At 41.7% G+C, this 12170-nt stretch overlaps 1 protein-coding gene across 1 annotated transcript in view; it reads left to right on the top strand.

Annotated features, from left to right (window-relative positions):
* Positions 1–498: 498 nt before the first annotated feature.
* Positions 499–12170, top strand: part of TYR (tyrosinase) — a 74051-nt gene continuing 62379 nt past the window's right edge. Inside the window, exons 1-2 of the mRNA XM_073662048.1 lie at positions 499–1450; positions 9457–9673. Of these exons, the coding sequence (XP_073518149.1) occupies positions 620–1450; positions 9457–9673 (1048 nt within the window). The 5' untranslated portion in view covers positions 499–619. The remainder of the gene's footprint in view (positions 1451–9456; positions 9674–12170) is intronic.

Consider the following 12170-nt stretch of genomic DNA (forward strand, 5'->3'; position numbering starts at 1 on the left):
GAGCGTTTTGTGAGAATTTTTTCTGTTACTCAAAAAAAAAATGCTGGAAAAAGACGCAGTGCAAACATATCCTATATGTAAAAAAAAAAAACCTTGCCATCATATTTTTTATTCTAATTATTTTCAAATTATTTTTTTTATTTGTTCAGACATCCCTACACTGATTTTATTTCTGGAGCCCAGATCTGAAATCACATGTTGCCCTCAATCTATTCAACCTCATTAGTTCCACTTTTCGTGTCACACTTACCTAATTTGTCCTGTGTGGATCTAATTTTGACCGTTTAATGACAATAACAAACATCTAATTAAGAATGAAAAATTAGCTGGCAAAAAAAAACAAATTTTAACTTTTACAAAAAAAAAAGGAAAAAGTGCGGATACATTTTGCAATTTTTGGAAAATAAAAATCCATTCACATTCCAGTGCCTGTGAGTTCACATGAGAAATACTAACGAGGGAGGGAGTAGAAGTTTTCTTCACTGGGAGTGAGAGTAAAACATGATATAAGCCTCAACACGTGATTAAGCCAATTAATAAGTGAGAAGGACACAGCAGAACTTCCTGCCCTGGTCTGTTGTAGAGGGCTGAGGAATTTGGAAGGTCTAGGGGCACCAGGATGAGAAGTAGTATCATGCTATTTGCAGCTGCTGTCCTACTCTTTGTATTACCCTCAGCTTATGGACAGTTTCCTAGGGCATGTAGCTCGGCAGAGGTCCTCTTGAGCAAAGAGTGTTGCCCAGTTTGGGCTGGAGATGGTTCTCCATGTGGAGAAGCTTCTGAGAGAGGAACATGTCAAGACGTTGTCCTGTCTAACTCGCCTGTAGGTTCACAATTTCCCTTTAGCGGCATTGACGATCGGGAAAACTGGCCAATTGTCTTCTACAATAGGACCTGCCAATGTCAGGGCAACTTCATGGGCTACAATTGTGGCGATTGCAAGTTTGGTTTCATCGGTCCCAACTGTACTGTGAGAAGAACGATGATCAGAAAGGAAATATTTAGGATGACCGCAACGGAGAAGGACAAGGTCGTCGCCTACCTCAATCTCGCCAAGCGCAGCATCAGTTCCGACTTTGTAATCGCCACCGGGACCTACGAACAAATGAACAATGGTTCCCACCCGCTTTTCGCAGACATCAGCGTGTACGACCTGTTTGTGTGGCTGCACTATTACGCCTCCAGGGATGCTTTCCTAGAAGGTGACCTTGTGTGGAGAAATATTGATTTTGCCCATGAAGCACCAGCATTTCTTCCCTGGCACAGGTTCTTCTTGCTTCATTGGGAGCATGAGATTCAGAAGCTTACGGGTGATGAGAACTTCACCATCCCCTTTTGGGATTGGAGAGATGCCCAGCAGTGTGACATCTGTACGGATGAATTTTTTGGGGGAACTCGACCAGTAACCAACAATCTCCTGAGCCCAGCATCTTTCTTCTCTTCTTGGCAAGTAAGTCTTTTATATTAACTCTTAAGTGCAAAGTTTTGGCTTTTTTTAAAGTCTGTACACATGAATTATTTCTGTCTTTCTTTCGGAGCAGAATCTCCAAGTCTTTGAGAAAGATTTGGAGAATTTCTGCTTCCCAACAAAAACCCACATGATATTGCTATCATATTTTCTTAACTTTATCTCCGGATACAACTAAGTTGCCCAACAATTTTATTTTTGGTATTTTTAAGCGTGCTCCCTTTTTTTTTTTTTTTTATAAAACTGGTTGGAGCTTGAGTGGGTCAAGCATGCATGACAAATTCATGCACATTTACACCACACTGTGGCATAAGTTAAAACCGAAATGTAGACAAGCCCCTAACTGGTGTAAAGTACTTTGGTGGTGGAAGGCAATTGAAGATCTGTGCCAAATCCATTAAAAAGGGGCTTTGCTATTAATGAATTTTGGTGACTTACTCCAGTGCTGCCTTCAGTTTTAAGGAATCGGGGCCCTCGGTCTCCTGGGATAGACCTGGATCCTGTAGGTCCACATTAGTAGAAGACCTCCTTGTCAAAGGTAACTTGCATGAGGTATGGAAGGTGTTACAGTTCCCCTTTGCTCACATTATAAACCAGGAGTGGGTGATAAATGCAGAAGTGGTGACATGTTTCTATTATACTTTTCCTGATTTTTGGCTTCCAGATCGTGAACGTGGCCTATAGATCGTTGTCTAAGGCCATGTTCCCACATGCAAATACACATATAATAATAATAATAATATATTTTTTTTTTTCTGCAGGTGTCTGCACCAAAATGTGCAATAGGAATCTGCTCTGGTTATTGAATCTTGTGCAGATTTGAAGTAACATTATTATTATTTTTTCCCCCCACTGGTGAAACATTGGGATTCTGCACTTAAGGATAAGTTTGCACAATGAGTATTTTTGCATCTTTTGTGTCTTTTTGGCTTTTTCTTTTTTCTTCTGCGTATTTTCATGTGCGTAAAAAAACAAACAAACAAAAAAAAAAACGGAGAAATCTCATGTCCACTATATTTTCATTTTATATTTTTGTCGCTGATCCACGTAGCGACTTGTGATGAATATGCGACTTATTTGCGTAATTTCCCCATAGACTTGAATGAGACGTGGAAACATAATAATGCATGTGACTTTATCAATAGAAGTTTTATCAAAGTTAAGTAACAGGAAGTTTCTTAAACAAAGCAATTTTATTCAAAAACTAACATGATAAAAAAGATAAAAACTGCAGCTGAAAAAAAGTAATCTAATTTAGACTGTATAACTTGTCTGAGTGCAATTCAATAAAAATAAAAAAGTATTGCACTCGCACCATGTTATTCAATCAGGTAGTTCAGTTTTGTTTGTTTTTCTTGGCTGTATTTGGTGTAGAAAAAAAAAAACTTGCTCAAAAATTGGATGCCTGAGAAAAAAATCGGTAGCTATATGGCATTTGAGAGATACAGTGTGTGTGGTCTGTTGTTTTTTTTGTTTTTTGTTTTTTTTCATGGACTGTTCGGAAAAGAATGATGAAACTTGGTCCAGTTCACTCGTACATGAAAAAACTAACATGTGAATGAGGCCTAAAAAGCTATTGGACAATCCACAATTGGTGCACTTTTTAAAAAAAAAAAATAATAATTTTAGATATTTTTTTTCTATGACTCCCTATAGAAAGTGCATTTTTTACGTACAGATTCAAATCTTTTCTGTATTCTAAAAAAAAATGCTGATTCAAAAATCTGAAGATTGTTATTGTCGTTTGGTGCAGAGCCGACACCTGCAGGAAAAAACACAACTTTTCTGCTCCGTGTGATCATGACCGTCTGCAGCACCAAATGTGCATTGTGGGAATTTGGCCTAAAACCGAACCGTTCAGCTGTGTCCTTGGAGGCAGAGCGGGCAGACGTCTTCATGAAGTCACATCCATTTTGCTTTGACAATTAAACGCAGCGTTTCTTCTGGCCTATGGCTGCGTTCACACATTGAGGCTCAAAAAACCACGTGAAGTTGGCAGCACTGGTCGCAGATGACCGAAGCTTTTCTGTTCTTGGCCACGTGAGAAGACCAGTTTCACGGTCAGTCCATGATCTCCGGACCCAAACTCCACAGCCTCGGGTGACGCTGCTCAGCACCTCTGCGAGGTTTTCGGCTCCGTTGTGAAATCCCCATGGAATAGTTTGAACACATCATCTCCTCTACGTATGATCTGATTGCAGAAGAACCAACAATGGGGTGTGTGAGTTAAACCAGACAAACCCTTTTTATTTCTGGTCTTCTCGGGAAGTCTAATGGACTTTTTTTTCTTTTAAATAAAGGGTGATTATATTGACCCTTTGCAAGAGTTATTCAGGCTTTTCATTAGACCACATTCACATGTTCAGTATTTGGTCAGTTTTTTTACATCATTATTTGTAAGTCAAAATCAGGAGTGGAACCGTCAGAGGAAAAGTATAATAGAAACACATCACCACTTCTGTATCCTTCACCCACTCCTGTTTTTGGCTTAGAAATACTTATGTAAAATGCGGACCGTGGCCTTATACAAATGTATAACTTGCCCCTCCCCCAAAAATCAGCTGATTTTAGAATGAGCCCGGCAGCTCCAGGGCTATCTGCAAGTGGCCACATAGTTCCCCTTTTCATGTGATACATTGTCGCGTCACGTTTTACATGGTAGGGGCTGTTCTCTGTTCTGCGGGGGTGGGTCCCAAGAGGCTCCACCACCTTAGATCCTCCTGGGCTTATACAGCATATGAAATTGGTTGGTTAAAAGAGAGCGTGTCATGGTAAAAGGCAAGAGCAGAGTTTTTTGTTTTGTTTTTTTTAAATCTATAATTTATGGGAAAAGTAGGGATGAGCGGACATGTGGAATTTCGGGTATCAGAATTGTAAACTGATTTGAACCAGAAGCCGAACCCCACTGGAAACAATGAAGACCCAAACTTTTGATCTGGGGAAAAAGTCGGTCTGTGATTAAATGTCCGTGTTCGCTCTTCTCGATTAGTAAGGCTAATTCTGGGCTTAAGAGTCCAGTGGGTGTTAACATCAGTGATGGACTGAATGCACCACCGGAAGATGTTGTGACAGAGCTTGTAGTGCGCGGTATCCATATCATGGGAGACTCATGGCTCGTTCCCCAAAAAAGGCAAAGATGGGAACTCTGAGTTGATCGGATGAACATATACTTTATTCATTGCTGTTAGGAGTCCGGTGGCCGGTCCTATTTAGTGATTGACAGTCTTTTCTGTGTCACTGCATGCATAGATGGCTGTCAATCACTGAGTAGGACCGCCCACTGGACTCCTGTGCATACAAACACCAGGGATTTTAAAATAAATTTTTTTTAAAAAAATTGAATTCTTTCCCACCTTCCTATATATCCTTTTTGCTTCACTTTTCCTTCTCTGTACAGTGCTGTGCACAGGTCAGACTACATCTACTGTACAGCGTGACACCAAGATTCTTTCTTATTCTTTCCCTGTGTTCTAAAAAACCCACTCAGATAATACTCATAACACGGGCATTTTTTTTTTTTTTTTTTTTTTTCATGGAGTGTTCCTTTAAGTTAACCATGCAATGGCAAGTTCCCATCCAAAAGAGAAATGGTTGTATTTGTGTCACAGCTAATGTGAGTGTTCATTCATTGACATCCATGCTGCAACCGATTGGATTTGCTCTGGTTTGTGATGGAACATTATAATCCGTCTAGTCGTGTGTTGTATATTCAGTGCGTCTCAGCTGACCGAGCATTATGTCCGCCTGCGCGGGTATTACCGCTTCATACAGTACTAAATAAGATCCTGTAATCTGAATTGATGGGTAAGAGCTAGTGATGAGCGAGCATGCCTGCGCTCTGCAGTGTCTCTGAAGGATGACAAGCTGGATGGCAGCGCTTGGCTGCGATCCACGCTGGGATGGCATTGAGATGACAGGCTGGGAGAATTCTCCTGCTCAAGCGGTGAGCGCAGGAGAATTCTCCCACGCTGTCAGTGACGTGCATGAGGTGAGCTGAGTTCATTGGACATGAACTCGGCTCATCTGGATGCCGTCACAGCCAGACACTGAGGAGCGCAAGCATGGCAAGCTGGATGGCAGCTTTCGGCTGCGATCCAGCCCGTCATGTGAATGAAGCAGAGTTGGAGCCGTCCTGGAACCATGGAAAGGTAAGGATGAGGTTGGTTTATTTTACTTTTATTGCAGGAGATCGTTGGCTTTAGCTGGAATGGGCATGATGGTAAGTATGGTTTAATTTAGAACATTAAAGGAATGTGTTTATTTCAATTAAAGAACTTTATTCTGGGTGTTTGTGTTTTCTTTTAACTTTGACTATGGGGTTAGTAATGGGGGGTGTCTTATAGACGCCTCTCCATTACTAACCTGGGCTTGATGTCAGCTGGCATTATAAGCTGACATCAACCCCAACCCTATTACCCCACTGCCACCGCTACAGGGCAGTGGGAAGAGCAAGGCATCCTATGGATGCGCCATTTCTGGGGCGGCTGACGGCTGGTGTTTCTAGCCTGGGAGGGGGCCAATATTCATGGCACCCTTCCTGGGCTATTAATATCAGCCCCCAGCTGTCTGCCTAGCCTTTGCTAGCTATTAAAATAGGGGGGACCCCACGTCATAATTTTTTTTTTTTTTTTTTTTTTTTTTTTTTTCTTTTTTTTGGGTCCCCCATTTTAATAGCTAGTAAAGGCTAGGTATTCAGCTGGGGGCTGATATTAGTAGCCTGGGAAGCTCCGTGGGTATTACCCCCTTCCCAGGCTTCAAACATCTGCCCCAGCCGTCTGCTTAACCTCCGCTAGAGCCTAAAATTACGGAGAACCCCACGCCAATTTTTTTTTTTAAATAAATCCTTTATTTTAACACTAAATGACAAGTACAGTAATCAACACTATCACTGTACTTCTTATATATGTGACTGACATGTTTCTATCTAATCTATGTGTGATGCTCTATTCTTTCTGTTCTAAATTGTCGGGTACCGGTGTATGCCGCTGATGAATTGCTGGCCGGCTTTTTTAAAGAGAAGGGTGCATGAAAATCAGAGGGCACTAGTGTGTTCCAAGTGCCCTGCTATGTTTTTCATGCACCCTCCTATATACCCTGCCTGCCTGTCTGCCTATATATTCTGCCTGCCTGATGTTTAATTGAGCACTGTTCCCATCGATTTGGGCAATTTTTGACCTTCTGCAGACCGCCGGGGGGGACCCCAGAAAAATGCTAGAGTTTCCCATAGACTTACATTGGGCTCGTTGCTCGCGTCGAGCACCCAAGTATTCCAATGTGCTCAACCCGAGCTTCGAGCACCTGAGCATTTTAGTGCTCGCTCATCACTAGTAAGAGCCAGTATAGCAAAAGTGGCAATCTAAGGCAGTTCTAGTCATTCTGAAAATTCAGACATGATGCTTGACTGCTGCAAGCTGCCATTCGTTATGTATAATTATATTATAGCCCTCTTTACACAAGATTCAGAAGTGCTGTTTGTGAAGCATCTCTTCATCAGCATTCTGCCAGCACTATAGGAGCTGAAACTTTCTTTTCCTCACTTCCCTGCATGTGTTTTTCTTGTCGTACAATGGATTGTCTTCCCTAAACTAAAAGTTTGCCAGTGTTATCACGCTATAAGGTTTCAGACGGAAGAGCAGGTGCAGATGTCAAACCTGCCCCCCCCAAAAAATAGACCCCCATCTCAGAGGCATAGCTAGAGTTTTAGCTTGGGGATAGAAGGGAGGCTCCTTGCGAAACATCTGGGTGGGTCCCTAACCAGGTAACCCTGATTATAAGCTCAGTGGTGCACCCTAATCATGGGTAATGGGGGAACTTCAGATGATGACCACGGTGTTGCTGAAAACAAATTTCTATACAAAGACCAACACTGATACTATTGCCATATGGTGACATATAGTAGTAGAGTATAGTTAGATGGTGACTTACAGCTGACGTTCTTTCTTATGGAGTCATTCACTTTTCCTGCCTTTTCCATCCGGCCCAGACCGCCATGACAACTTCTCCAGTCAGGACTCGTCTGCAGAGATTACAGCAAAGACACATCTGACTTCCAGCACCATCTATCCCCAACCTGCACAATCTCCCAATACTGAGCCCTCGCAGCCATGTGTGTCCATATTACTGCACCTGCTGTGTGATATAAAAACAGCTCCTCTTACTGCCCCGCATAATAATGCCACCACTGTGCCCCTTACATAATAATAATAATGCCTCATTTGTGCTCTCTAGATGGTAAAATTACCCCTAGAATATATTAATTACCCGTGCAAGTGTCCTAGAAAAGCGTCCAGATTTTGCCCCTAGAAAGTGATAATGCCTCATGTGCACCTTTGACAGTCACGGCACTGAGTGCTCCTATAATGCTTGTGTCCACTTACCATTTTAATATTGTTTCCTGGTTCCCCCCACCCCCTGTACAGCTCTTCTATACACAGTATGGTGGGGCCCACAGCTCTCCTATACACAGTATGCTAGGCCCCAAACTTTACAATTGGCCCCGACATTAGCTCCCACACTGTATGAGGGACACCCACAGGGGCCCCGATACTTGGATAACCCCACAGTCACACCACATGTTACAATTGAAATATATATTTTTTTTTACTCCTAATCTAAGAACCCGATGAGTCTACCAAAGTGCTGTTGCATGTGCTGGACATCAGAGTCTCTGCGCGATGACGTCGCCATGCTGGTGCATGCGCCAACGCTTCTGTTCCTACCACTCTGTAGACTGCAGGCATAGAGCGACCTGTGGTCTAAAGAATGAAGAGTGGTGGTGCAGGGAGATCATGTCTTCCTCCTCTACTGCACAGCGTATCTACATTGGGGAAAATAAGCATTTGATACTCTGCCGATTTTGCAAGTTTTCCCACCTACGAAGAATGGAGAAGTCTACATTTTTTTTTCAGATTCTGTCTCTCACAGGTGAAGTGTACATATGACAAAAATTGAGAAAAACCAAAGACAAGCAAAATACCCAAATAACTGGAAGTAAATGGATAAATCGCACAGTGCAAAAATAATAAGTAATAAAGGGTATTTAGTTAACATTATTTTGATCAAAATAATGTAAAAGCCATCTCACCACGTCACGGTAACCCTTATGGGACAGTCCTAACTCTAATATTAAAACCTTACCATTTGTCAAGTGACATACATATGGATAAGGGTAGAGAGACTGAACCCCTAGTAGAAGTATAGACCTGAGAGGCAGAATGAACCTTTCAGCTCAGACAAAGGGCGGCCACACCCTTATATGTACTAAAGCACACTAAACTACAAAGAAAAAAACCTGAGAGCCTCCTCTACTGCACAGCTTATATACAGTGGGGAAAATAAGTATTTGATACTCTGCCGATTTTGCAAGTTTTCCCACCTACGTAGAATGGAGAAGTCTCAATTTTTTTTTAGATTCTGTCTCTCACAGGTGACGTGTACATATGACAAAAATTACAGACCTCTCCATTCTTTGTAGGTGGGAAAAAACGCGCAAAATCGGCAGTGTATCAAATACTTATACAGTGGGGAAAAGATCAGCGAAACAATTAAGGGTAGCCGTAGGTCTGGGGTGGGGCTAGCTTCGAGCAACTGTCCCATCCTCATTTCATGTAGAGCCCTGACCTGCCCCCACTTATTGTAATCAGCTTTTCCTACCTTGCGGCTAGAAATGGATTAAATTTGTTTTAGACAGTGTGTGCAGATGCCTAGTGACTTTTGGAGGGTTTTTTTTGGGCAGGAGGGGAAGGCTAAACAATTTTGTTGTGGGTCAATAAAATACTTTTGGTTAAACTTTAAGCTCATTTTGAGCGATGCATTATTAGAACAGTGACTTTTATTTCATGAAATATAAATACTAATGTTAAAAGTGACATTTCACAAAATCCCTTAAAGTCCTTAGATCAAGTGGTTGCACATTCTTATCTCTTTCGGAACTCTTAGAATTTAGCAATATTTGTCCTGTTATTTTAGTGGGTTTTATCTATTCATAGGTTGTGTGCAGTCAGCCTGAAGAATACAATCGGCTACGTATATTGTGCAATGGCACAAATGAAGGTCCTCTACTGAGGAGTCCTGGACGTCACGACAGAAGTCGGGCCCCGAATTTACCTACCACTGCTGATGTTGAAGCCTGTTTATCATTAACAGACTATGAAACTGGACCCATGGATCGCAACGCTAACTTCAGCTTCAGGAACACTTTGGAAGGTAATTTTTCTTGAACAAATTTTTGAGTCGCAAAAGATTAAGCTGGTCTTAAACACAAGATAATTGGCGGTCGCATAGTCAACAGCCTTTTTTTTGGCTTTCAAGTCCTAATATTTATTTCAGTATGAATTGGGGCTTTCCATGGTAAAAGGCATTGGTCAATTTTTGGTTGTTCTACAAGTCTTCTTTGTAGCCTCTTTGATGGTCTTGAAAAGCATATTGGAGAAAAGTGAGACCTTCATGATTCCTGGAAGACCAGGAGTCTCCCTTTTTAAAGCAACACCTCTTCTCTTTGCTGTAATGTTAAGCTCCGGCATGCCAAGGTACATGCATGGCTGTCGCCTGTGTGAACAGAGGCATGTAAATAAAAATGTGATGTCATGAAATTATTCTGCTGGAAAGCTGTTTTTGAAAAATGGGCAAATATAGTTTATAAAGTTAGTTTGATTCTTACCCCACACCCAAAGTCCTGAAATACACACTGTACCCAACGCATCGTGGACTGAGAAAAAACATTGACATTGGGGCCTTTTTATCATTGCTTTTCATGCCTTTTTTTCCAATTTAAAAATGGGACTAAGGCTGTCTTCACACTTTTTTTTTTTTTTTTTTTCTGGTCACAGACCTCCTAACCCACCTCATAGACATTTGAGACAAGTGGCTTTTGGATCAGGAGATCCGTGGCCAGTTTGCACCTTGCAGTCAGTACTTGGACCATAAAATGTGTGTAACTGGCCTAATGGTAACTTTTTTTTTTTTTTTTCTTTTTTTTTTTTTTACATAGTAACGTCGGTTAAATAAAGACCTAGGTCCATCAAATTCAACCTTTCTCCCCCCAATTGTACTCCCTATACTAACTTACCGGAACTTGGCCTTTCAAATGTATTACCATTTTTTTATTATTAGTGCACTATTACAATTTCAAATGAACCAGTTTATAATTTTTTTTTTTTTTTTATTTGGTTTTATTTTTTGTATTACTCTTATGGTATTACTAAAATCACTGTACCTAAATCTGTTGATCCAGAAGAAGGCAAAAACCCCATGATACATTCAGCCAATTTGCATGACGGCGAAAAATTCCTTCTTGACCCCGAGAAAGGTGATCAATACAAGAACCCTGGATCAAATGTACTACTATAGGTGTAACATTTTATCTAATTTAACTGTAATCCACAATGTTTCCTGTATCGAGGAAATCATCCAGCCCTTTTTGAAAGCTGTTAGTGTCGGCCATCACTACCTCTTGTGGTCGGCATTCCACAGCCTAACTGCTCTGACTGTAAACAAAACCTTTCCTGTTTAGCTGCCAGAAACGCCTTTCTTCCATCCACAGTGAGTGCCCCCTGGTCCTTAGTATGGTCTTTGAAAGGAATAAGTCATGTGCTAGACCTTTGTACTGACCACACATATTTATACATGCAAATGAGATCTCCTCTGAGGTATCCTTGTCACATAAGAAGTGAGACAGTCGCCCTGCAGTTGGTTGCAGGAGATCTCTTCGTTTGGCATTACAGACATCTTCTTAGAAGCTATATCTCTAGGACCCAGCGGCTACCTTCCTCTGGCTAATTAACACCCTGGCCTGGATGTATAAATGCCTGCTGTGCGCAAGAGGGAGGTGCCAGCGATATTCATTACTCCTTGTGAAGGCTTGAGCAAGAGCAGTACTTCTTCCTCTCTGCTGCTAGAGGACGTGTGCGCATTTGTCTGGAGTCGACTAAAGCTAAGTAATTTTTCCTTGTTTGCCCCCCCCCCTCCTTGTTGTCTTTAGTGTTCAGTGGGGATCGACTAGTTCTCATCCCCCTCCTTTCCCTAGCCTGAGCCTAACGCCAAGGAAAGACAGGGTGAAGTACGCTTGCGGCAATTGGTGAAAAACCAATTTAGTGGAGACAGGGTGACACTAGATCAGCCTAGGAAGTCTCCACTCCCCCCTTTCCCTAGAGTCTGGGCTCCCTTTCCCTTTTCCCTCTGTGTTGCACTGTCTTTCCTTCACCTTGCGTGACAGGTGTTTTTCTAAGCTAAAAAACTCAACTTTTTCAACCTCTCATCATGAGAGGCCTTCCATCCCTTGTAATAATCTAGTTGCTGGCCTTTGAACAGACTCTAACTTCTGAATATCTTTTTTTAAAATGTGGAGCCCAAAACTGGATCCCATATTCCAAATGTGGCCTCACCAGTGATCTATAAAGGGGTAACAATACGTTGGGATCACAAGATTTTTTTCTTTTTATGCACCCTAAAATCTTGTCTGCTTTTGCAGGTGCTGCCTGACATGGAGTGCTGCTGCTCAGCTTACTTGTAACCAGAATCCCCAAGTCCTTCTCCTGTTCTATAATCCCGAGTATACTCCCATTTATTGTATATGCAGCAATAGGATTACTCCGTCCTAGGTGCATTACTCTACATTTATCTACATTAAACCTCATCTGCCAAGTGTTTGCCCATTCAGTCTCTTATCCAGATCGTTTTGCAATATTGTAATGTCAAGGTCAGA

Source organism: Phyllobates terribilis, unplaced genomic scaffold (assembly GCF_046119375.1).
Source record: "Phyllobates terribilis strain yellow unplaced genomic scaffold, ASM4611937v1 Scaffold_2__4_contigs__length_985480577, whole genome shotgun sequence".
NCBI classification, from domain to species: domain Eukaryota; kingdom Metazoa; phylum Chordata; class Amphibia; order Anura; family Dendrobatidae; genus Phyllobates; species Phyllobates terribilis.